Raw genomic sequence first — 27,944 nt, forward strand, 5'->3', positions numbered from 1 at the left:
GGATCTAGCTTAGTGTGCGCGAACGCTACACAAGCATAAGAGAGGACGGGTCTTATACAAGTTTTGTATAGTGTCAGCTTATTTCTAAGTGACATTTTACTACGCTTGTTTATGAGATAGTATAATCTATTAAGAATGAATTTAGCTTTGTTGCAAGCTTTCGTGACGTGGGGTTTGAAGGAGAGTTTAGAGTCTAATGTGACACCTAGATATTTGACCTCTTTTTCCCAGGGAATGGCTTTATCTAATAGATAGATGGTAGAGATTTGCTCTGAACGAGCGCGAGGGAAGAGTATCGCTTTACTCTTCTCTGGATTAACCTCGATTCTCCATTGGCGGAACCACACACCAAGTACGCGGGCCGCTTTCTGAAGTCGATCGGCTATTATGCGTGTGTTACGCGAAGAGGTGTATAGGGCGGTATCATCGGCGTACATAGCCAAGTGTACATCCCTGGTACGAGGTATGTCTCTTGTGTACAGCGCGTATAACATAGGAGAGAGGGTTGAACCCTGGGGGACGCCTGCGCGGAGGAGGCGGGGGGAGGAGAGAGTTCCTTCTACTTTATAGCGGAAGTATCTATTTGACAGAAAATCCTGCAGGATGCGCACGAGACAGTCTGGCAAGCCAGAGCGCCGCAGCTTGAAAATTAAGCCGTTATGCCAGACCTTGTCAAAGGCTTTCGCTACGTCGAGAAAAATGGCGGCAGTATGTCTGCGGTAGGAAATTTTTACTTTATATTGGGCTATGTGCTCTACCACGCGATGGACTTGGTGGATGGCGGAATGTTTCTTTCTGAAACCGAATTGCTCTTTAATGAGCAGAGATTTGGCCTCTACCACCTCGGAGAGTCTAATGAGAATGATTCTCTCATAAATTTTTCCTAAGCAGCTGAGAAGGCTGATAGGTCTATAGCTAGAGGGCATATTCCGCGGCTTGTTAGGTTTCGGTATACCTATGACAATGGCTTCCTTCCACTCGTCGGGGAAGGTGCACGACATGAGAAGGGAATTAAAAATAATGACCAATAGAGATAAGAACTGAGCCGGAAGGGACTTAAGTGTTCTATTAGACAATTTATCGGGCCCCGGGGCCTTCCTATCTTTGAGATTTTTGATGATGTCTTTGACCTCGTCTTCCGAGGTCGGGCGGAGCGATTCCCCTTGCGGGGGCGTCAGCGCCCATTCTGCGACCGCGGAATCCACGCGCGCAATGTGGCTCGGGTCGCAGGGCTGACTACTCGGAGTACATTGAGCCTCTAAACTGTCAGCGAGACATTCCGCTTTTTCGGTGTCATCGGCGGCAACTGATAAATCTGGCCTAATGAGAGGAGGCATAGTCGAGAGACAATCGACTCTAAAAACACGCGACAGCGCCCAGAATGCCTGGTGCGATGGGGCGAGCCCCTCGAGCTTTTTATCCCACGACTCCCCGCGCAGAAGTTCGAACTCGAATCGAACTCTCCTCTTTAATCTATTAAATTCCCCACGATTATCGTCAGTCGGGTATGCGTCGTGTCGTCTCATTGCTTTATTTCTGCGTCTAATCAATCGTCGGAGCTTTTGTGAGATTTCAAACCTACCTTCGGGTAGGTTTGGTACCTCTTTCGAGCAGCTCTGGATTGTGTTTTGAATATATTCGGTAAATTTATTCGCCGCGTCTATTGCTAACTCCGCGGAGTCGGCGATGCCAGGTATTAATTCCTTTAAGGGGATTCATTCGAACGGAGGAGCTTTCCAAATTTCCTCCAGTCGATTACTGTTTTAGTGGGTGGGCCTGAGGGGCGCACCTCACCTAATTTGAGAATGACAGGACGGTGGTCCGAATCGAGGTCGGGAATTGTTTCTATTGAGTGTTGACATAAGCCTACATTCGATAGAATCGCTATGTCGAGAACCTCGCCTGTGCCGTGGGCACTAAGGCGGGTGGGTGAAGGCGGGCCAATAACGAAAGCATTATATTTACTAGTGAATTCAAGGAGTCTCCTACCATCGGTATGAGTCATCGACGAATTCCAATTTTTATGTTTACAATTGAGATCCCCGATCAGAAGGACCGAGTCACCCATACTAAGTAGCGATAAAATGTCGCTTTCTAATAGTTGCCTATTTCCCGAACGATAAACGGAGGCAATAATCAATGGCTGATGGCCTGTGAGGAATACCTGGCACACCGACGCCTCGGCGGCTTCAAGAGACGGAGGGTCGAGCGGTATACAGTGTAAATTCTTTTTGTAATAAATCATAGTGCCGCCGCCTTTGGTGGCCCTATCATTCCTTACAAACCTGTAGTTCGCAATGCTGGGACTGCGAACCCCGGGCTTAAGAAAAGACTCCTGTATACAAAAGATATCTAATTGGTGAGTGTGAGCGAAGGCACTCACTGACTCACGTTGACGTTTGACACCATTAGCGTTAAAAGTCGCTATAGACAGGGCTCTTGGCTTAATACGCGCGAGTTGCGAGTCAGCGGGTAATGGAGTGAATCTATTGATGACCGCCATTGGAAAAGTTATTTAGATATGGAGCCCGCGATGGCTTCCAGGAGATCGATATGCTCGATTATCGCTTGGGCGCGGTCGTCTGGACTATTCGTATTCCTTAATTTATTCGCGAAAATTTTGATTTCGTTGAAGTCAAGAGATCTAACTAAATTTAGCACTAGTGCGAAATCGCTACCATTAGAGAGGGCGGCGCGTGAGGGCGCAGGGGTGGAGTTGGGAGCCCCGACCTTGACGGTCGGCGGCTTCACTGGCGCCGCAGCGCGGGCTACTACCGGAGGTGGCGCGGGTTTAAGCCACGCGTTCTCCTTAGGCTGGGGGGCGGGCACGTATTTAGGAGCCGGCTCCTCTATTTTGCGATTAGCCCCCCTGTTTTTGCCTCCGCGCCGGGTGCGTCTGCGCGGCGCGCGGGAGCATCCGCGATAGTTCGCGGGATGACCCTGCGTCTGACAGAGCACACAGCTGGGAGGGACGGCGGGATCGGGAGCTTTGCGAGGACAATCCGCAGTGGCGTGGTCGTCTAGGCACTTAACGCACCTAGGCCGACTGACTGACTAGCTGTACGTGTAACTAGTAAATATGCACAGTTTTTAAAATTATGTTACGTTCAAAGCAAAATAATTTAATTTTATAAATAATAATATGAATCTTGCTTTTAATTTTATATATTTATTTATTTAAAATAATGCACTAACCAGCATGGACATTTTAAAATATGGAAAAGATGTTTAGTATTAAATAATACCAAGAAATACAAATAGACAATGAATTATTTATTAAACATTCGAATTTTTACGAATAAGCTTTGTTTATAAATAAGCTTTGCATTTAGCACCAAGCCTCTTAGAGTTTCACGTCCGATATTTCAGACCATGGATTTTTATGTCACCGCAAAACATATGATGAGCATGATGACATTCTGGACAACTAGGTAGGTGTTCTATACATCAGGTATTCAACAGTATTAGATAAATTATGCCAATTAATAACACGTTAATATGCTATTAATTACAAACTATGAATGGATAGATGCGTCACAAGCCGAACGCTTCGGCCGATCATGCCTCTCTTTCGTTTGTTCCTCCCTTTCGCTTGCGCGCTCAGTTTCAGGCGGAACGTGACAATGAGTTTTCAGTACGTTTTCGTGCGTGCCGGCTTTCATCAATTTATAAGACGTTGTCATGTCAAATTATAAGATAATAATTATGCTTAAACGACTGCGATTTTATTGTTGATTTAAAAATGTATAAACATAGTAGTTGAATATTTTACTTTCATTGTTTTCTTCGGTACATATTACACAGTTAGGTATATAGTGTTTTAGAACAAATATCTATCATTCATAAATATGGAATTTATGAATAGCATTCCAGTCCGACGACGATGGCTTTATACATTCATTAAACATCACGTTGTTGGCACTAGCGATTGTTTATTTACATTAAGTAATATAATATTTACATTAAGTAATGAGAATGTTTGACTTTTTTAAAATATACAATAAGAAACGACAAATTTAAAGGTGAAATTTTTAAAAATTTGGACTATAAATATTATACGTAAAAGTTTCAGGAAACGTTGGCAAGTTATATTGTACAAATGCCTGCCACCGCTTTGTGTTCGCGAAAATTGGTCTGCACCACACCTACGCTTTTCAATCTCGTCCATTTTATTTGTACGACGTTTGAATTTTGAAGCTATGCAAAGGAATTTGATGAAAAATATAGTTGTTCACACGGATATGATTTTATTAGCCTGTATAAAAAAGAGAAATCAGTAACCATAACATTAATAGGTAAAAAAATAATAACAATTTTTTTGTAAGTGCTGGGTTGCATTCCTTTTCATTAGCTATTATGTATGTGTCTCCAAACATTGATAGAAATTTTGTGAAAGTAGCGCAGAGGCACTGGACTTTAAATGAGTTATTGGTGGGATTCCCACTCGAATAAATGGATAATAGTCCCGCTAAACAATAAAAAAATAAAGAAATATCGCCATAATAAATAAATAATAGAAGAATATCTCAAAAATTTAAAACTTACAAGTATTTCAAAAGTTATAAATCTATATTTTTAGTTCATTTCAAACAAAATAAGTGCATAATTATGATTTATTACCTCAATGTAAGAACTGTATATAGATAACCATACAATAAACAAAAGCGGACGAATCCGGGGCCTCTAGTTATTAACTAAACAAGCTTATAAAGTAAACAGACAATAACTTCGCCGAAATACATTTTGACAAAACAATACTGCCTAAACGACGTGACTTCATATCACGAGACCCAATGATAGAATAGCGCTAATTAAACCTCTGGCCCTCAGGCTGTTTGTTCAGAAAATTGCTCCCATACCTAATGGACAATTTTCATGATTGTAAGTCAAACTTTTAATGATCATTTTGAAACTTCTTCGAAATGCCTTTAAGTTTAAAGTTTGATGTGATTGGATTTATGAGTATCTTTGAAGGTTGCCTCGTTTAAAAGTTTGAATTTTTAATGGTGTTTTAAATTTTTTTTTAAATTCACTCACGTCTTCGTTTATTAGGTACGGAATTACGGACGGACATACTTAATGTAGTACAAATTCTTATATACGTACTGTTTTCATATAAGATTTATTATATTTTATTTTATTACTTCATAGTTTATCAAGAGCAATAAATGATGAAAGCATACCTGATGAATTGCGTTATTGAATTGCTAAGGCGCTTTTCATGAAATATATGAATTTTGGACTAAAAATATTCAAATTAAATAAGTTTTCAATATTAATTACAATACTACAAATATTTCCTGAGTATTAGAGTGCGTTATCCCCATTGCTATTATATTCTATAATTGAGTTATATTTTACGCGTCTGGTTCATACATTGCTCTGATGCCAGAAAGTATCAAAATCACGCTTCGACAGAATGTAATTATGACTTCCCCACCTGAACCCTGGCTGCCCGGCCGTCTCGAGTTTTAACTCATTTTGTTGCGTAACACAGTCAGGAGCAAAATAATTAACTTTCAACAAGTTTTAATAAGATTTTTAGATGTGAAAATACCTTAGCATGTTATAATTATTTTATTATACGAAGTTTTTTCCTTTATGCATCTTATAAATCATAATTCATTCGGATATAGGTCCAATTGTTGATGTGAATAATAGCTTATCTATATTAGATTTAAATACACTCTCTCAGTATACTGTAGTAAAGCGTGTGGAAAAGCTTACATATTTTTTTATGATTGAAATACCTCAATATAGATACACTTTATTAAGCTTTTTGTTATATTTAAGTACAGTAAAAATAAATATTTATAATTTTGATATATTTTTTAAATGCTACTTCATATGGAGTTGAATAAACATAGACTAAATAGCCAAATAAGTAAGGTAAACTCGGAGATATTTTTTAAAAGTAATATTTTGAAATTTTTAAAATTTCTCTTATTTCATCGCAAAATAAATAACTCGACAATAATACCGAAGTACTAAGATATATTCGCGGCACAAACGATAGTAATAACTTTCATCCAATAACATTAAGTAAAGGGTGTGATTTGTTATTTGTTGAAATGACGAGGCGACAACGTTTCATCTTACTTTATTGAAGAAGACCTCGTTTGTGAATTCTTGTCTATTTGTTATATTTCATTTATTTTATGTTAGTGTCTTGCTATATAATTTGGTTTCATTCGTAAATAATAATTTTTTGGTAAGTTATTTTTTTATATATTTACCTGTATAAAATAAGCATAAAATGAATAGGTACAATTATTACAAAATCAATAAAAATATTAAATACCTTTATGTATCGTCTGCCGTTATCGTGTAATGATGTCATAGGCATTTTTAGTTTACAAATTCCTGATTGTGTATTTTAAGACGCAATGGAAAAAAAAATGGATAATTTTTTAACGACAATTGTACAGACGCAGTACGAAAAAGTGTAGCGTGTTAAATATTTTATGAAAACTAGCGGACTTCTTAGGACTTGTTTTACTGATTCTACTGATTAACCTAAGACTTATTGTTTGGTCTCTTATCCTTTTATTTCATTGTAAAATAGATTTCTATAAACGTACTTTCTTGCCTCTGAAGGCGGAATTGATCTAGCTTTGCACTCAACTTCTAAAAATCGAAAACAGTTTTATCTACTTTAATATAGTTATTTTTATTTGCAATAAATAATTAGTATTTATAGGTTATATATTTATAATTTAACAATCACTTACTTTTTAAACAGCAAAATTTATTTGCCTATATAAGAACCACTTTACGAAATTACCAATATAAAGCCGCGTATCTACATATAAGTATAAAAATAAATATACTGAAATGACACTTTGTCGAGGCTGTAACGAAAGACATTATTCATAAATGAGCGGGTGTCGGACGAGGCCCGGGGGACGTGCAGTTTAATGTTGAAATTTGCATATCACAGTGTATACTAATTTTTTGAAAGACTAACGAGATTTTAGTGGAAATTATTTATTTGTGCTAGTATTTTGCGAGTGTTTGATTAAGTTGATTTAATAGACAAAATCGTTTTTCAAATAACAATTGACAAAATTGTTAGTCTTAGTTTATTTTCTGTATGAAAAGATGACTTAAATTTTCTTCCTAGGGTAAACATTATAAAGAAAAAATAATTAATAGTATTTTCTATTTATTCATATTCAAAATGAGTAACATTGTATTGCCTTACTTATAATAATTAGAATATATTTATCCACAAAATATGTAGAAGGTTAAATTAGGATTTAGCTTTAAGAACAATAAATTGAAACATTTTTAAATTAAAAATTGTTTTTTAAAAAAAAAATGTATTAAACTAAAACTAAAAAGTAAAAAACAGTAAAAGAATATTTCAAAGACATCTCTACATTTTGCTTATACTATACAAAAGAAAATATCGTCTCATAGAATTAAACGTTGAAAAGAAATGATAAGTTAAGCGACGCTATGGTCCCGCCGACGATATTACTGACACTTCCAAACAATTAGACGGGCCTCGTTAGCTTTATGCGAATTTTGAAGCTCATTCTAGTTTTGTACTTTATGAGTTTATAAAATGTTTATGGTAAATATAATTAAATAACTGTCTCGTGGGATAAAATAGAAATGAGGAAAAGTAGGAATTTTTAAGTAATTGATGATATCTTAGTGTATTTAGGCACTGTCGGTTACGGATAAGAATGGTTATAGGATTGGATTTTGCTCCTGATTTTTTTTTTTTAACTTCACGCTGTATCCCGCACACAGCAGGATAGACAGAGGGAACTTAGTGTTAGGACACTCAGTTCCCCACTTTCTGCCGATTTCTGGAGGCATTGCGTGTTGAGTGGCAGAATTCAACGCTGCACTTTGCCTCGACACCAGAGCGAAGAAATGGAAATATAAACGTAATTAAATATTTTACTATTACGTGACGTTACAGTCACACCTTTGTGCCGCTGCGCCACGACGGATTCCTGACAATCTTCACTATGGTTCTTAAAATTGAAAGCCATAATATATAACGTATACGTATCTATTTATAAATTTGATTTTTTTATTATTTATGCATATAAAACAATAATACAATATTCTTCTAGATTGACTGTAATTAATTATTATTAACTGTATAAGAAGTAGTAAAGAAAATTAAAATAAACGAATTAACGGCGTCTTTGAACCTACACCATATATATAAGTACAGAGTATAGATATTTCAAGATTTCGTGTAATTCAACACATATTAAATTAGAAAAATGATGGTAATTCATCGTACACGCCATGTCGCACAAAGGGTAAAGGAATAACTGGTGGGGCGTTGATGGGCCGTGCCCCGTGCGGCTTAGAGATTTTTATTTGAAAAACTTTTTACACGCTCTGCCCCGGCCCTGTCTGCGAACTAAGCAAATAACTTACTCTGATACACACGGTGTGTTCTAATGACGAACTATATGGCAAATATAGTAATTTTAATTATTCTGGTAAATTTGTACTTTCCTAGAAATCATTGGTTTATTGGTAAAGGTTATTAAAAAAAAAAATTTAGTTTTTCAAGGACAAAAATTTATTGAAAAGTTGATTCAAATTTGGTGTTATGAAGTCAATTTTAAATATAAACATTTTCATATATTTGTCCTCTTATAATATCCGTATAGCTTCGAAGCTATAGTAAGTAGCAGCTTACTTATAAGTTAAGGTTGTTGTTCCACTACCGCCTTATCCATGTGTAAAGTGCAAATAGCTAAAGCTGCGACTATGGTGAACAAGGTTTAACTCATTTCCCGTACGATTCCAATATGTGCTCGGGGGTGAATAGAAAATCGAACTCGCCCGCTTCAATGTCGGGATTATGCACAATTACCGTGAAATTTTCATTTCACACTCTCTGGTAGTTTAATTACTGTTGAAATATTATTTACTATGGAACTTTAAAAAAAGACAAAACTAAGGAAAATGGATGAAATTCGAATGCGATAATGGCGATTGGGTAAAAGTAATCATCTTTAGGGTTTGGTAAAAAAATGTTTAAGTATAAAAATAAAAAATGTCATGAAAAATATTATCAGAAAAAAACATAACAAAAATGAATTTATATAAAAAAATTTTAGTCCACAAATAGCTCGTTTTGCATACCAGACACACAAGAAAGATTTAGTTTTTCTTCATATAAATGAAAATTTTCATATGCTTCCTTTCATTTCAGTTGCTGAGCACACTTTCTACGGATCTGGAAGAAATGCTCTGTGAGATTTACGACGACGAAAATCTTACCAGGTAAGTTATTATTCACTTAATAGTCGGCGATAGTGTCTGTCGAATGAAATGGGAATTTCTCAATATTTCAATTTAAAAAGAAATATCTACTATAGTTTTATATTTTTTAATATTTTATTTATAGAGTAGTATGGCACATTGCACATTGGCACAAACGCGCGATTGTAAGCGCGACAAGTTGTGGGTTCAATTCCCACTCAAGGAAATTAAATATTATTATTTTAATTTCTTTGCTTAGGTTGCGGCAACAGCACAGCGTTGAGTTCCGCCACTTAATACACAATGCCTCCAGAGATCTGGGGAAAATGGGAGTGCCTTAAAACTGGGGTTCCTGCATGCAGGATATAGCGTGGAACTGGAACAAAAAATACCGAATATATTTTTATGTTATAAATATCAATTGGATAATAAGATTCGTAAATACAATTACTTATATAAATAATATCGACATAAAATTTCATTAAGTTATTAGTTAAATAGCGAGAGTATTAAATGGTAGGTACAGCGACGCGCACGCGCACCGACGAATAACTAATTGAATTACACGCGTTTTTGAACGACTCTTGATTTTATAGTCCTTTGATATGTTCACCCTTTGGGCGTTTTTATGTTGTCTTAACCATAAAATATATAATACGTAAGTTTGAATACTTACTTAACTTTTTGATGAAACTTTATTTAAATGAACTATTTAGCTATAGATACTGAATTACAGTTATATTGATTAACCAGCGGCTATTTTGCGACTTCGACCGCTTGAACTACATAAGTATTGATTTACTTATCTCCATTACTTTCGTTTTCTAATAATAATATAATTTTAAAAACAATATTTATACAGATATTGAGAATTAAAGTTTCAGCCAATTCAATAAAACATTTATTTATAGGAATTTTGTCGAACATTTTTAACAATTATCGCCTTTTTATTTATAATCCGACTGAAATAAAATAAATACTAAATACTAAATGTTAAAGGAAGCTGCAATCGTTTAAGCCGTTTCTGAAATACACTGATCCGTTACAATTTTATTATAAGTAGGTATAGATATTTAGAAATCCATAGCACCTACATTTACTATGGATTTCTAAGCGAGTTGCTTTTCATATGAAACCAAATAGAATCGAGTAAATTGAATATTTGGTTTCCAAAAGAAATAAAAAAATGACCCTTTGTCCTCGTCCAGACACAGGGATTATGAAGTACCACAGACACCGTACCGCACGGTTATTCAATTATTACCTATCCTGCTAATTTGTAAGGTTTCCCTTTGCTTTTAACATTTTCATTCTCTTTGGTTTTTTTTTTAATATAAATCGTGGTCTGGACAAATGACATTTTTGTTCAATTGTAGATATAACTTTGCTTTACAAGTATTTTATTGCTAATTCTAAAAAAACATTAAAAACAGTCTTAATATTAGTTAAAATTAAATAATTAAAGGTAAATCGAGCTGTTTACACAGCTATAATATTATTTATTGCACAAAATATACATAAGAAAACAATAAAACACATTTAGTTGACAAAGGTGGACTTATCTCTATAAGAGATCTCTTCCAGCCAACCAGTGGAAGTGTATGAGTTACAAGTAGCGGGTGAGATCATAGTATAATTAAGTTATTATTTTAAAAAGCTATTACAAAGTTTAAAAATATTAAAATAGCATTTACATAATAATTCACTAAATAACTAAATAACAATTTAACAAAGACCAGGATCGATAACCACAACTGAAGAGTTACCTCATTTCATTGTATTAAAACATCAGTTAGACCTTGTGAATACCGACATGAATCAATAGTATTGTATGAAAAGCGTCCGCCGCACAAATCATAGCCGCCGGTTATAAAATCGACAAGCACTGTCCGTGCCGTTGCCAATAGTACCTTGTTTAGAGCTTTTACGCAATAGACGTTTCTGATTTGCATGTTTTAGAACTGCTAATTCTGAATTTTAATATTATTTATTTGGATATGACGTTGGTATTTGATACATATATATATGTAAGAAGGAAAAATCTGAGCTGATCTACTGCCGTTGGACAGGAGCTTAAGCGTGTGACTGTAACGCGACGGTTGTGGATTCGATTCCCACTTGGAACAATGAATTATTATTTTATAATTTCATTTATATTTAATTTCTTTGCTCTACTACCGGGGCAATAAGTGTGGCGGGATACCGGAAGTCTTAACTCTAGGTTCCCACTACTTACTCTGCTACATGTCTATACAATGCGAAGTTAAAAAAAATCGACTTTTAGTCCGTTTTCAAAGCCGAAGGCCGAACTTAACCAGCTTCCTTAACCCAATATTGTATTGTATCATAATTATATTACAAATTTTACAAGATGTCACTCATAAGCGAGGATGAGGAGCACATCCAATATTCACCAGACAAGAATATAATATATACCAAATATTTTCTCTACAAAGTCGTGGGGACAATAATACCATTTGAATGCAGATGTGCTAAAACAATATGGTGGCTTACAGTAAAACTGACTTTATACGTCTGTCTTACATAAAATTCACCCGAAAAGGAGGAAACGGAGATTTTCAAATAAAAATCTGGGTGAATCGTCTCAACACACCATCGCATTATGCGACCGATGTGAATTATCATAAACGAATAACGCAAAGGTAAAGTAAAGTCTACCCTGGAATATACGCCTGTATGATTCTTGCTATGGATTTACGTATTTAAATTTTATATGGAGTGGGTTATCTGTATTTCTTCTTCCATTTCGTCTTTATTTAACTGTTCCCGCAATTGGGTACGGATGGCAGAAAGATTGAGATCATATGGTTAAATTTTATTCGTTTGATAGTTGCTATTAAGTTATTAATATATATAGGAAAATATTATATTTTATTATTGAATTATTTAGGCCAGTAATTGATGCCAGTCGTGGCGCACAAATGTGTGACTGTGAACGCGACAGGCTGTAGATTCGATTCTCACTCGAGAGAGTGAACTATTTAATGTTTTAATCTTCCTTTTATAATTTACTAGAATCATATAGTCATTTTTGAGAATTAAAAATCTAAAGACAGTCAAAAATAAGATTCAATTTCATCAGCAGTAAAACAATAACCTTTAAAGCTTTGTCTTGGAAAACTCATTCACTCCAACTTTTCCACATACAAGTGTAGTCAAACTGGTCCCGTCAAAAACAACAGAACACGTCCAAAACAGGAGCCCAAAGTTCAGAACAAAGCATTATGAATAATGAAATACACCCTATATAAAGCATTGCACCCCACATCGAGTACATCCCAGGCTTGTACTCAAAATTTGCGGTAAAATCCTCAGTAGGGTGTCGCGAGTAAAAAACGGGTACGCAAAGTGTTTTTTACGGCTTTAATACGAGTTTATTAAAATATTTAAAGCGTAACTTTAGCGTGAATTTCCCAAAAGACACTCGGAAAGGTCTCCCGACCCTCTGATATGGAAGTTTTGGGGATTTCGTGTGGAAATGATAAATTAAAAGTACCGAGTAAGCGCCGTCAGCAAGAGTTGGTTTAACGAGATTTTTTGTGTTACTTGTGAAATGTATCATTTATTTTTTTCTGTGCTAAGCTTTTAGGTTAGTGTGTACCTAATATATTTGTATTTCAGCATTCTACAGCTTGATTTTAACTTACAAAAAATAAAAAAAAACCTATTTTCAAACTCCTTTTTTAAAATATATTTAAAACAGGTCCTTTTTTAACTGCTGCTATACAAAAGCTAAGTTATTTTTCTTAAAATATTTTTCAGCCTTGTCTGCTATTTTTCTCTTATAATAATATTGCCTTTCTGGAATTAATTGGTATTATGTTATGAATGGACGAAGAAATGAATTGTCGTTGGAATGAAATCGTCTAGGATTATATATCGAGCTATTAGACGCAGACATATTATTAGTGTGGGTGCCATTTGAGATCTGTTCAAAGTATTAAATCGCTTACAAAGGTATTATTTTACTTATATGCTGTAACTTATAATATAAAAAATATTATTATTAAAAAAATGTAATCTATTGCGCAAATTATAATATCAAATTATTCTATAAACTAGCCGTTATCTGACTTAGACCTTTATCTACAATAAACCTCCACATTGTATGCCGTAGTGCAGATAGAGAATTTAGTGTCAAGATTCTTCTATTTTAGAATAATTCATTCTCCCAGTGGAGATCAAACCAACAGTTCAGTTCAGTTCAGTTCTTAATTTATGGCGTTTCGAGCGTGCCAGTTGAGCACTAATCACTTCGCCAATGTCACGTTGTATGGAGAACACACGAAGGAGATTGTACTGTAACAAAGAAATTATATTACACAATAGGAGAATGCATGTCAAAAAGAGGTCCAAATCAAACCCACACCACCGAGTTTACACACATGTGTGTTGCTTCGATGGCCTCTTAAATAAATATAACATATAAAATAAACATTTTAATAATTACAAAAGAAATATAGAAAATATGTTTATAATAATTTAAAAAAAAACGATACAATTACAATGAAATTCATTTAGAACAATTAAAAAAACTAAAGTAAATTCTATTTAGATATGAAAATTGTATGTACGAGTATTTTCAATAGCAGAACATGAATCTATTTTTTTTCATCATATTCTTTCGTTATTAAAAGCGAGCAACAATGCTGGTTCTCTATTGTGTTGTGCCTACATTGTAGCTGAGGCCTTTTGTGGTTCTGTGCCCCGTATATACCGCCTAGGTAGTCGAGGTACGCTGTGCTTTTAGTTCTTAAAACCACCCCCTCTCTCTGTAGGTACTCGGTTGAAAACGGGATGGGGCGTTATCGATAACTACGAGTGAATCGTTTTGGTATCGATATATTTAATTTCTTAGTTAATTATTAGGGTAGTAGATTATTAATAGGTTTAATGTATGAAAGAAATATTTTGGTTTGTCAAATAAAAATATGATTTTTTTTTTATTTCGTGTGTTTTTATATATTGGTGTATTTTTTTTTCTTTTTAATTCTCGCTTTAGCGATGATTACATTTATAAATCCATACAAAATATTGATCAAATATCGAACCTGTAAATCTATTCCAATATCTAATTTTGAACTACAAATTCTAAAAATATTATAAAATAAATAATTTTATTACTTTAAGAATGCTATAAAAAATAGTATTATAAATGTCATCACTAAATGCAGAACTTTTGAGTGATTGCGAGTGAACTCCACAAACAATGCTTACGAGTCGATATGTACTGCGCGTAAGTACATACGAGCACATATTCGAATATCGTTTGGCTTTGTTTACAATGTTTATACCGAATGGGCTTTCAGGGAATCGATGGCGCTCCTGTTCAAAGCCGACACGTCCACCTTTTTACTTTCAAAAATAAACCAAAACCTAAAAAATAAAACCTAAAACACATGTTAGCTTTTAGAAAAATCGACTAAAACAACATTGAATTGCTTTATTTACAATAGGGTAAGGTATTTTGAGTAAATTTTTCATATTTTCCTCACTCGCCTATTTATTTTACAGTTGCGTGCACTTTCAACTAAAAAGAACTAAACACTCGTTTAAGTTATTCTTTTATATATTTTTATTTTATGCTTAAACCTGCTTTTAAGTTTAAAGACTCAGCCTTTTTTAGGCATTCTTCAAAATTCAATGGAAACGAGGTCGCCCATAGAGCCGTTTCGCGGAATATTCTGCATCAACAAAAAAGAGTGAAAATTGCAGAATACGAGAATGCTTTTTCTTGTTGTAACCTTATTTTTCTTTAGCTTCATAGTTAAATAATATTTAGACAATATATAATCTATTCTAGAATTATAATTATATAAAAATATATATATTTCCGTCACTCACATGCCACTAGTCTCAACGGGCAGATGTGGAAGATAGACGAGTTTCCTATAACATAAATGAAAAAACGATAAAGATACAGGCCTTTCATTAAGAAAGCATTAAGAGGCGTTGCAGTTTCGATTTTTTGCTCTCTAGGGGAGAGTGTAGGCAATAATCATTTCCAAATTAACCGGGCTAGGGTAACCGCCGGCTGCGCTAAATTAAATCGAACGACGCCATCGAATGGACAACGACCAGACCGTTTACCCTGCGTAATGGCGTCATCAAAGTCTACGGCAAAAATGTGTTGCAAATGACATCCAAAAGTCATCATTTTGTTTCATACGTTTTGGTGAAATATTTTGCTATGCGTTTGTATGAGATATGGTGTTATTTATATATATTTTACGTATATGTATTTTGTGAAATTACATAAACAGCTTCACACTGCGGGGTAGGCAAAGGGAACCTAGTGTTAAGACACTCCGTTCCCCACCTTTCGTCGAATTTCTAGATGCGTTGCGTGTAAGGATGGGTAGACACACCCTCGTGCCCCTGCGCCAAGACGGCCTCATATAACCCGGCCTCATATATTATATAACTAACTGTTCTATATTATAATATTATAACTATAATATTATAACATTATAAGTTATAATATTATTACTGTTATATATTTTGCTTTAATGCTGTTCTTATTGTCCTCATGATAATATTAAAAATAAGTCAGAAGGATAAAAGGAATCAAAGGAAATACGTTACATTTAAAAAATATCTCATGGGAAAGCTTCACGCTGTCGGAAAGCTCACAAAGCAGGGTGGCGCAATTCAACGCCGCGAAGAATCGCATCGAAGAAATGAAAATATAAATACATATATTTTTCATATAAATATAGTCACTATATGTGGGTGAAATATTACATTCTATGAATAAAATCATAATGATCAGTTGATATTGTGTTACCGAACCATGTAAAGCTGCCAGCTATTATAAAAGGCAAAGGCAACAGAACAATAACAATAACGTAAGTCTTCGCGTCCATTTGTAAACTGCCTTACTTGCTATCTAACTCTGGATGTCTGACTATGCCAAGTTTCACTTTGGGTCCTTAAAACTATACGCGAGATTTTGTTTTAAATATTTATTTTTTTAGATTTAAACACTCGAGCAACAAACAACAATAATTCAAGATCGAGCTATTTGAAAATAAGCTTAATATATTACTTTTATATTAATATGGAATTTAATTAATACGTTCCTTAATTTTTTCCACAAAATACTAGTTTTATATATTCCTTATAATATTTATATCTAATAATTGTTCCTTTAATTTTTAATAATATGAAAAAATTAAACATAAATTATATTAAAAAAAGTCGTAGCTATTAATTCCTATAGACAAGTAAATCAAATTGAAATGCCTGTAACAGTTGTAAAGAACAAAAATAAATACACAAAAATAAGTTCGAAATAAAAATGTTTATCCTTACTACTCGTTTGTAAACTTAGAGATCCATTGCTATGGGGAAAATTCCGCGGTATGTTATACTTAAGTAAATGCCAGTGTAATCCGTACTCAGAGGCAACCCTCTTCATGAAGTATGGTATTTGTTTCCCTTCATTTTGTAAGACACAGATGCGTCTAAAAATTGTTTATGAGCTTTCGTAACAGCCTCTTTTAAGTGCCTGTACCGAAACATTTAAGTTTATGAAAGTATTATTTCAAAAATAATTATGAAAGAAGTATACTTTTTTTTAGCTTCATCCTGTATCCCTCTTATAGCAGGGTAATCAGAAGGGTCTTAGTGAAGAAACACTCCGTACCCCATTTTCAACTCAATGCCGTGCTTCAATTTAAAATGTTAAAATTGCGCTTAAATTTTTTTGAACGAAGATTTATGAATCGGCGTTCACTTAAAAACCATTTTTTTATTTTTATAGTACTTGTATCGCGAAGTTTCAGGTATTTAATTAATTGATTTACCAAATAAAATTATAACAGAAAATGTATGCCAATTTTCCTGGTAGAGAATATTTTTCGAGCTATGAACGAGTTATAAATAATTCAGCCCTATATTGAAGTACGCGTAACTTAGAGGGTATTATGGGCGACCAAACTTTGGTTTCAATTTACTGAGTGCAGCATACACTCAAATATTTTATGCTAATGCTACCCGCTATGACGTAATAAACTGAAACTCCCAATTTCTTACCTTGTACCTATATTTTTTGGTATAGCATCATATTAAAATGAATAATACAGTCAAGTCTTTTTTTTATTATTTTCTGTGTGTGAGAGTTTTGGTCTCGAGGCAAAAGCGGGATGTTGAATTGCGCCACTCAACACATAACGAGTGTTTTAACACTAGATTCCCTCTGCCTACCCACGGGGAAAAAGCTTGAACATAGAAGGTACAGCGTGAAGCTGAAAAAAGAACATAATTTGTGTTCTAGATTTTTGTAAGCCATAATCAGCATTTTCACTAATCATTTTATCAAATGGGAACTCTAATTACGGCGTAGGCATAATATTCTTAGTTTATTTACAGTAAGATTTACAACTTAAGATTCGAATTTTTTTCGAACATTTTTATGCGATGTAAGATTATTTAAGATTCTATTTATTAGGGTCCAGTTTCACCAATGGCTGATAAAATCCCGGACAGCCTTAACAGCCACATAAGCTATAATATTTGATTTCACAGGTCTCGGACAGCAATATCTATTAGAGAAAGTGTCGCTTAAGATATCAGCCGATTCAAACAGAAAGCCTCTGTCTGTGAGATAACATTAAATATCAAATAGCTATCTGAAACTTTAATCGTAACCGCTGAAACTGGCCCTTATCATCATCTTATCAATAAAGAACATTGTAATGTCGAAAGTTTAACGTGAAATTGGCATTAAAAGCAAACTATTAACGGGAGTAAGTATTAACACCGCAATCATTTGCTAAACTATAAACATATAATAAATAAGTTTTCATAATTAACCGATTGTTTTGAGTGTTAGGTATTTTATAATATATCAGATACTGATCTCTTCATCTTTTTCCTGGTATTAATCCCAGCTATTACCAGGGTCTGCCTTCCTACTCAACATACTCTACTTTGCACGGTCTTTTACATCCTCGGTGGTTAGATATCCAGATACTGAGCATCAGGATGTAATCTAGATAGAACTAAGTTATGAATATAATGTTAATTTTGTAAAAAAAAATGAACAAGTTAATTGAAGCAAATTTAATGTAAAAATATTATATAAGGTTACGTACAATATTTTATTTATTTCTATTAATAGTTTTTCTTAGTTGCCTTCTTGCCTTATTTGTCCATAAAATTTATTTTTTTTCTAAAATCACGATCTAAAAGTTAAATGATAATGACATAAATGAGAATGAAATATAGCAAGGTGATACTATTTTTTATGTTATATAAATTTTCATCAATATACATATTTCATGAGGAATTTTTTTTGAAAATTTACTTCAGAGCAAAATTATAGAACTATAGAAAAAAATATTATTTAATATATAAATAGTACTAAATAAGGTCCAGTATGGTGACTAAGGGCGGTCGTTAATCGCGTTTAGGGTTTGATGCATGAAACTTGTCGCTTACCACAACGCTTTCAGCCGTGACAAATACAAATAGATTGTATGTAGCTTCTCACAGATATTTCCAAATGCATTTGTATCATTTACTATTTAGTTATTAAATTAAATAAGGGACGGAGTGTCTTAACACTAGGTTCCCTCTGCCTATCCTGCTGTTTGCGTGATACAGAAAGCGATGATACTAAAACTGATTTCAGTTATTAAAATTAACGATAGTATTTTCTTGTATGTATTAATCAATTACGACATATAAATCGTATAGGATTATAGTCTCAATTATATATTACATATTTTTTTACTTTTTTCTCAGCTTCAGGCTGTATCCTGCATATAGCGGGGTACGCAGAGCGAACCTAGTGTTTAGCCTTTCCTCCGAAATCTCGAGACATTGCTTTTTTTTGCTTTATTGTATAAAATAATTAATTACCTAGAGTGGTAATCGAACCTACGACCACAGGCTAGTGCCCCTGCTCAGGACAGCCTTATATCGTTACGTCTGCTTCTAAATTATACCTACTAAAATGTTGAAATAAATATTATATTTTTCTGAGTTGCTCTTAAGAACTCAGTAGAATCTTATATTTTCGAGATATAATTAGTTTACAGTGGTATCTTTGTTCTAGCCTGAACAATTGTAAAGTCAATATCATAGAGTTTCAACATTAGATTAGCTGTAGTGAAGTTTTAGTCGAACGGATCCCCAGCTAAGTGCATATCCTTGTTTGACAAGAGCCTAACTTATTTTACTATCCTCAACTTCGATATGGAATCCTTAGTTCGGTTGTACATACCCTTATAAACATTTCAAAGTTTCTTAATTGATTTTATTATAAGAATATTTACTTTGTTAATGGATTTTTACTAATTATTTGAATATTAACAAGCTATAATATATAATATATACTTTTTTAATTAATTTCTTCTTATAACTTAAGTTAAGGAATCACTAAACTACCGCTCCAATTAACCAATAAAATTTTTCGTAATGGAACCTCACACTAGTGTATGGAACGGGAAAGCACCTACGTTTTACCAACTTTAAAGAAGGTCACGTTAAATAATTGCAAGTTTGGCAGGTACCGTTAGTTGCTCATATATATATATATATAATTATTAATATACCAATTTCTATTGAATACGGTGCTTCTTAGGTGCCTCGAGGCGCGGTAATTATTCACAAGACGTTCAGACGCATCTGCGCGCTCCCACTGTAGAGATTTTTTTTATTGTTTTTTCGCATGTTTTGAGTAAAGCTCGTGCTTTACTTGTTTTTTATGAAATATTTTAATATAAGATGGAAATAAATAATTAATTGTGTTTAAAATGATAATTTAAAAATAATATTTTGGTAATATAAATAAACGATCTAGATCGAATAGTATTTTATATCTTTATTTAATTACATTCATTTATTATATATCTATGATAAAAATAGTATGAAAAATCGTTATATGAAAATATAATACAATTTTCATTCTTATATACAGACAAACTGTTACTTATGAATGCCTTTTCACATGACTCCATACAAATGACAGAAATAATAATAAAAAAATATACATATTATATTTTTTTCTATAAAGTGTGTCCCTTTTAATAATATATTTCTCAAAAATCCTCGACATCCCGTCGTTACGCCTTGAGGGGATTTAATTAGACAGCTACAGCCTAGTTTAATGGCGCGTGAAGATAAAGACTAAGGAAAGGAAGATTTTTAAAAGACTCGTGAAATTCATTTTGTATTTATATTACAAAAAAGTGATGCTGAAAAAAATTATATATTTTAGCGTCTAAATGTAAATAATAATTTAAATTCCTAGTTTCCAATAATGCCGAATATTTTAGTTATAACAAGTAAATTTAATCGCAGTAGGCGTGTTTAAATTCTTACCAGTCCGAGGAAATAAAAATATTGATTCCCCCAAATGAGAATTGAACCTACAATCGTTTACATTCAAATGCTGGTGCCATTGCACTGCGCCACTACAGCCTATAACATTTATCACCTTTTATTTTAATCACGTAATAAATTTAGGTGTACCTATCTTTAAAATATATTTATATATTTTTTTTAAATATTTAATATTCTTTATTAAGAGTACGTATTAAATACACATAAGTGCATGTTATGTACCATAGTTCATATACCTAAGGCCATATATATATCCATACCTATATTAAAAATTCGAAAGTAACTCTGTCTGTCTGTCTGTCTGTCTGTCTTTTACGCAATCAGGGCCAAACCGCTAATTTAAATGTGATAAAATACTCATATAGAGATATTTGAGGGTCCCGGGATGAACATAGGATACTTTTTTTTTCTCATATTTGTAATATTTTCGATATATACCAATATATTAAAATAATTAATTTGACAACCAATTTATTCCGCCATGTTAATAACAATCTACGCGTTGCTAAGCAACGGCTTGCAGAGTTTGTTTTTTTAAGAAAACGTCACCCAAAGTGAGTTTGCTTAATGCATACATGGCTTATTGGCAGATATAGATTTGTATACATTAACAAAAATTAGATGATTTCTATAATTTGATATTCATCCTTATGAAAATAAATATAATAGTCACTTTTAGCATTTCATCTAGATGGAAATTATAGTTTACTGTATAACATTCTAATAAATAAGATGTCACTGATTCCAAATGACCTAGCCTACGAGTGGTATAGTATGACCGACGCGAACGGGCAGATGACTTTGATGATTTTGTAAATCCTATATCTTATAAAACAAAGTCGCTTTTTGTGTCTGTCTGAACTTTCTAACTCTTCTTCTTCTAAACCACCCAACGGATTTGGATGCGGTTTTCACCATTAGGTCGAGTATTTCTCAGGGAAGGTTTATATATAGTTTATTATTTGTACATTCTAATGTAAATTAACATAAATACGATAAATGTGTCTAAAGTCCTACCCGTTGAGACACTTTCGCGCATGCGCTGCTTTAATGGTAAGTACTACATGAAAATAATGTACAGGAGTATTGTTCCTCTTAATAAGATCTACAAAAAACTCAGCGACGGCATATTCGTATCTTTTAAGGATAACGTGTAGTGATCATATTTCTGTCTAAAAATAGTAATTTCAATATATTTTTTATTGTGAGGGATATTTTTCCATAATGGTATTAATCCTTATCCTTTAAAATACTTTATTAAATTTCTACGTTAAACGAAGATAAAATTTGCTTTTTAAACTATTTCGAAATTGCGAATAGTTTTAGAGAAAAACGCATTTAATTATTGACACATCACGCCGTTCACACATCAACTGTATCGAGTCAAGTTTCACTTATCCCTTGCTCTCAGCATATAAATAAGTATATTAGTTACGTTGGCCATTTAATGTAGATCAAAACTGTCTTTTCTGTTTTTCATTTTAATAAGTACTTTAGAAGTTGTTACAATATCAAAAACTCCTTGCTGCGAAACGCGCCTCGCGACGTTATGCTTATACAAGCGAGTCCGCCGCGCCCGCCTGCCTTACATGCATCAGTGGTTCAGTGGTAGAATGCTCGCCTGCCACGCGGGCGGCCCGGGTTCAATTCCCGGCCGATGCATTCTATTTAATTTTCGTCACCGGCAGCCACGTAGTGCTTGCTTTTCATCAGGGACAGAATACCCTCTTCAGCATTAACCACAAGCTCGAAAAAAAAAACCCGCCTGCCTTTATAGCAACGAAGATTTAGATGCGTTTGCACGTATTGGATAATTCGAGTTGTATGTATTATTTAATGTCATTTAACTATCTAAAAATAGTAATTTAAATATATTTTAATAAGTACTTGAAAAGATTAGTATCACAGATATAAAATTACGGTGCTTACTAAAAAATCCTTGCTGTGTAAAACAATTGGAAAATCCTTATTAAAACTACGAAAATGCGGGTAGCATTAGGGTTTAATTAATTTTCACATTATCTTAAGTGATTTGCAAACATACATTATATGAATAATCCAGTAGTAAAAGCGGGCGAAGCCGCAATAGGGTCGCTAGTTTTTATATATTTTCGAATTACTATTATTTTTTATGTAATTATTTGCTGCTTATAATTAATTTATCTCAGTTTGTTTATCTATACCGATCTTATACACTTAAAATATCGTAATTTTAATCATTTGAGATTTTATTTAATATTGTTCGCAAAAATTAATAATTATTTAATATAGAAAAATGTTTAGTACGCGCTCACGGCAAACTTTAGGTACTTTTTCTAATATTAAGAATTTCCTTTAGTTACTTTTACTTCTTTTGTTTGTTCATTTCGGTTACTCAGATATTTTTTCTAATAATAAATCTCCACTTATTATTATTTTTTAACTTATTTTAATTATTTAGGCTCATATTTTCGCGGGCGTAGCCGCGTCCGGGCCCACTAGTATATATATATATATATATGTGGCTAAATGCACAGACTGTGGTTCCCCTAACCGCAGCAGACGGATCCCTATCACTGTATTGGAGTAATTGGTTAACAATTAAACATTTGATACGTTATATGTGATCATTATAATTACATAGTGTAATAAATAAATAAATTATATGATTTACATAAAAATTCAAAAGTTATATTATAATGAAATGCATCAATAATATTAAATAAAAAAAAATTGAATTGAATTTGAATTGATTAAATATTAATTGAGGGTTAAAACGCAACGGGTTGTGGGTTCAATCTCCACTCGAGCAATTTAAATTTATATTTCCATTTCTTATCTGGCGTAGAAGCAAAGTGCGGCGATGAGTTACGCCTTACAATACACAATGCCTCCAGAATTCAACGGAAAGTAGCGAACGGTGTGTCTTAACAATAGGTTCTATCTGCTATATGCGGAATACAGCGATTTTGATTTATTTTATTATCTTTTATGAATGTACGAAATATTTAAACTGACCAATACTTGGCTGTATGCTGCAATATTACGAGGGTCGGACGTAAGAGATGAATTTCTTATGACATAAGATGATATCGTCACTCGTGCTGGTATCACGTAACGGGAAGCAGCATATAATAGGGCAAAGGGACCGTTGGCTCCATGTGGCATTTAAATCTCATTTATTAGGTGGAAGCTCCCAGTCATAAAAAATCTTGTAAATAATTATGTATGGATTTTCGTCACAAGCATTATTGACTAAATGAAGATCATATAGTACTAATCTGATTTCTTTGTAATATTTTATGTATTTAATCTAAATTTTGCATCTTAAATAACTTTACGAATAAAACGTACGTTGTTGTTCCCTTGAGTCTATTCTAAAGACTAAGATGTGCAATTTACATGTGTAAACTCTCCACATATATTTCAATATAGATCCAAAACCATAATTTGGCATTATAAATCAACTTCACGCTGTATCCCGCATACAGCAGGGTAGGCAGAGGGAACACAGTGTTAAGACATTCCGTTCCCCACTTTCTGCCGAATTCTGGAGGCATTGCGTGTTAAATGACAGAACTCAACGCCGCGCTTTGCCTCGACACCAGATCGAAGAAATGGAAATATAAACGTAAATAAATATTTCACTCCTCGAATGGGGATCGAACCCACAACCGTCGCATTACAGTCACACCCTTGTGCCGCATAATTTGGCAATTACGCTATAAAGAAATGAAGCACGAGACATTTACTTTCGCATTTACAAGTATGAAATTCATGATAGTTTAAAATATTAAAAGCGGTCGTTAATGAACGCTAGATAGGACAATAGTCGGTGATTGCGTGGACGCGGACGCTGCGGTCCTCCCCGACCGCAGCAGACAGTTTCTGTTGGAATAATTGATTAAAACTGCACGTAATCGTAATTTATAGGATTTATTACCTACTAAGAGTATGAATGTAAGGCGACGTTTGTGGGTTCGATCCCCGCTCGTGGAAAGGAATTATTATTTATTTCCACGATTGGAAAATTCCACGAGGGGGAGATTTTCATTTCTTCGCTCTGGCACTTTCCGGCAACGCATTTGCCTTGTCTTTTGCATAAAAAAGGCAAACGACCCGGCGGTGAGTTCAGCCACTCAACACGCCATCCCTCTACTAAATTCGGCCGAAAGTGGAAAACGTAGTGTCTTTACACTAGCTTTCCTCTGCCTATCCAGCTGTGTGCGGGATACAGCGTGAAGCTGATTATTGTTATTCTTTTCGAAAATTTTGTTATTTTATAACAATTATACCTCGATGTTCATATAATGCCAATAGAACAAAATATCACGAGAAAATTTCAATTGTCCCCAGGGAGGAAATGTGAAGGAGAGGAATTTCGATTATCTCTCAAAAGAAATGTCCGCGGTGTGATTCAAAGGCGATTTTTTTATATAGACCAGCGGAGGTTGTGGAAACCGTAATTCAATTTATAGCGTCCACCCTCTCCCGGTGACTGCTCCACAGCGATAATGCAATTTGATTGAACCACTCATTGGTCCTTTACCTTTTCATTAGTAGACGCTACTAAATTTCTTTTGAGGAAAATATGCCGATATTCAAACTTTCATATCTATCTTCTTATCTATATATATAAAATCGAAAGGTCACTCACTCATCACGAAATCTCAGAAACTACAAGTGCTAGGAAACTCAAATTTTGCATAGGAGTTACTTATAGGACGTAGGTGCTCGCTAAGACGGGAATTTGCAATATTCGATTTCTAAGGGGTTGTTTTTGGGGTCGAAAGTTTGTATGAAACTTCGTTACTACAAATGCTAGAAGTCTCAAAATTTTCATAGACGTCACTAGGACGGTAGTCATGGAGACAGAAATTGATAATAACATAGTTCACGCGGGTGAAACCGCGAGCGGGCCGCTAGTTATATATAAAATTTTCTGAACATAAACGCACAAACAATAAAAGCTCTTTAGTATAACAATGGAAAGTTTTCGCTTTGCCTCTTGGCATCTTAAACGCCAGATGATGAATAGAAAGCTGACGTTTCCCCCCCCAAAGTTATAGGTACTTTTGAGGTCCCGCGGTGAGTACAACCCTTCATTCGACGTGCTATTAAAAATAAAGTTACGTAAATTCTCATAATAATATTTTGCTTGATGAAAGGCTTTATTCGCCGACCTGTGTTTAAGTCTTCTTCAGGTTTTGGTTGAGTGTTGATGCTTTTTGAGAGAGTTTGAGAGAGGTTTTTATTATTTTGTGTTATGATATTTTTTTATTGTATTAACAATTAACTTATTAAAATATTTAATAGCATTAGATAAGTTAAGAAGTTCAGCTTATATTTTGTGGATAATTTTGCTTATGATATGTATGTAGCTTCATCCTTAGCGAAATAGCCAGAGAATGGGACGCCCAACGCTACAATTTCCACATACGGCTTTTACGTCGCCCGCTATCATCAACATCTTCATACATACCCTTCAGGTGTTCTCATGATTTTACATGATTTCCCTTCAGTATTATCAATAATTTGTTCTCGTAGGTCAACTGAGATGACTTTTCTTAGGACTTGATGATGTTTTAACCCGGTGTCAGCGGGTTGGGTTGGTGTGGTCTGTCACATTTTATTTTGTTTTATAACTGAACTTTGTTGTTTTTCTAATTTTAAACATGAGGCCCAAATGTAAGAAAAGGTAATGTAAACTTTTGTAATATTTCATAGTATTATTATGTGCTTACAAGAACTTAACAAAATAAATATTATATTACGAAAACTAATGGAAGGACTTCTGCATAATGAAATAATCAAAGTTTCCTCTCGTACACGTAAGTCCTGAGAGCGTTGAAATATGGACTTTAATATTTGAGGGAAAGATATTCGAACTTAGACGTGGTGAGACACTTTATATAAACGTATCTTGTTTTCTGTGAAAATGAAGTTGCTGATTTATAGACATTAGAGCGTTTTAATGGAGTCTCGCCTAACAGTTTTAATAGCTTTGAATCGCTCCGAGGAAATGATGACTTGCGCCTAATAAACTTTAGTAAAAGCTTAAAGCTTAGGTGCTATATAATTTCGTGGAACACAACTTTAATTAAGACAGAAACTGTTTGATTATTCTTGTCATATAATTGTTTTGAAGTTCTCATGAAGGTAACTTCTATTTAATCCTAGTGAAATGTCATAGTACGTATCTACTATAGGTATATTTGTTACCAGCAATCTGTATTACTCGGGTATTCAATACAATGTCCAGGCAATGTGGGGCGGTAAAGAGATATCATGAAATATTATGAATATTATATATAGTACTAGCGGCCCGCTCGCGGTTTCACCCGCGTGAACTATGTTATTATTAATTTCTGTCTCCATGACTACGTCCTAGTGACGTCTATGCAAAATTTGAGACTCCTAGCATTTGTAGTAACGAAGTTTCATATAAACTTTCGACCCCAAAAATAACCCCTTAGAAATCGAATATTGCAAATTCCCGTCTTAGCGAGCACCTACGTCCTTTAAGTAACTCCTATGCAAAATTTGAAATTCCTAGCACATGTAATTTCTGAGATATCGTGATGAGTGAGTGACCTTTCGATTTTATATATATAGATTACATACTGTACCTAATTTGGTAATGAATACAATGCCTGGGGATTGTATAGAATTACTGCTGTTACACATTCAATGTATAAAATAAATAGCTTTTGGGATTATGGAGAAAAATGTTAGATAAGGCACGTTTTTTGCGTTTCCTATTTTCATAAAATTTTATAAAAACAACATTTTATCATAATTTCTTATCTAAACGTGTAAACGTGTGAGTAATAAGTTATATTTTTTACAGATTTGTTTCTAGCAGGTGCATCTAATAAAAATAAATAACATTCTCAAATGCTAGATTTTCTCTAACAGTCTAACTTTTATTGAGTCGACTTAGTGAACTAAGCGAAACGTTCCACAAACTTTTACATCATCAAAGGATTGCTTTGCTTCGAAGATTTCACGTATTAAATATAAACTAGGGAACGAATTGACATATACAATAAGTTGAAATATCAACGAGAATGTCACTTTGTACAGAAGTGTATGATATTGTTTTAATATAATATGGTAGTGTGTGCAATTTTTTTAAAAGTAATTTTCAAGTTTTTTCAATACATTATTTCAAAAATTATGCATTTCTGTACTCCTTTTAATAAATGATAAGTGTGCCAAATTTTATACACTTTCGTCTACGTAATTTTCATAGAAAGGGGTATAAAGTAATTGCTTCAAATTTTAACATACATATAGAAAATGTACTTTTATTTTATAGTGTAAACTGACGTTTTTTTATAGTG

General features: G+C 33.7%; 1 protein-coding gene across 1 annotated transcript in view; it reads left to right on the top strand.

Moving 5' to 3' along the window:
• Positions 1–27,944, top strand: part of spri (Src homology 2 domain-containing protein sprint) — a 178,987-nt gene that overhangs the window by 16,663 nt on the left and 134,380 nt on the right. Inside the window, exon 3 of the mRNA XM_085198827.1 lies at positions 9,197–9,267. Within this exon, the coding sequence (XP_085054953.1) occupies positions 9,197–9,267 (71 nt within the window). The remainder of the gene's footprint in view (positions 1–9,196; positions 9,268–27,944) is intronic.

The sequence above is a fragment of the Heliconius melpomene genome, chromosome 16, assembly GCF_056956725.1.
Source record: "Heliconius melpomene rosina isolate 202511_hmr_F chromosome 16, ASM5695672v1, whole genome shotgun sequence".
NCBI classification, from domain to species: Eukaryota; Metazoa; Arthropoda; class Insecta; order Lepidoptera; family Nymphalidae; genus Heliconius; species Heliconius melpomene.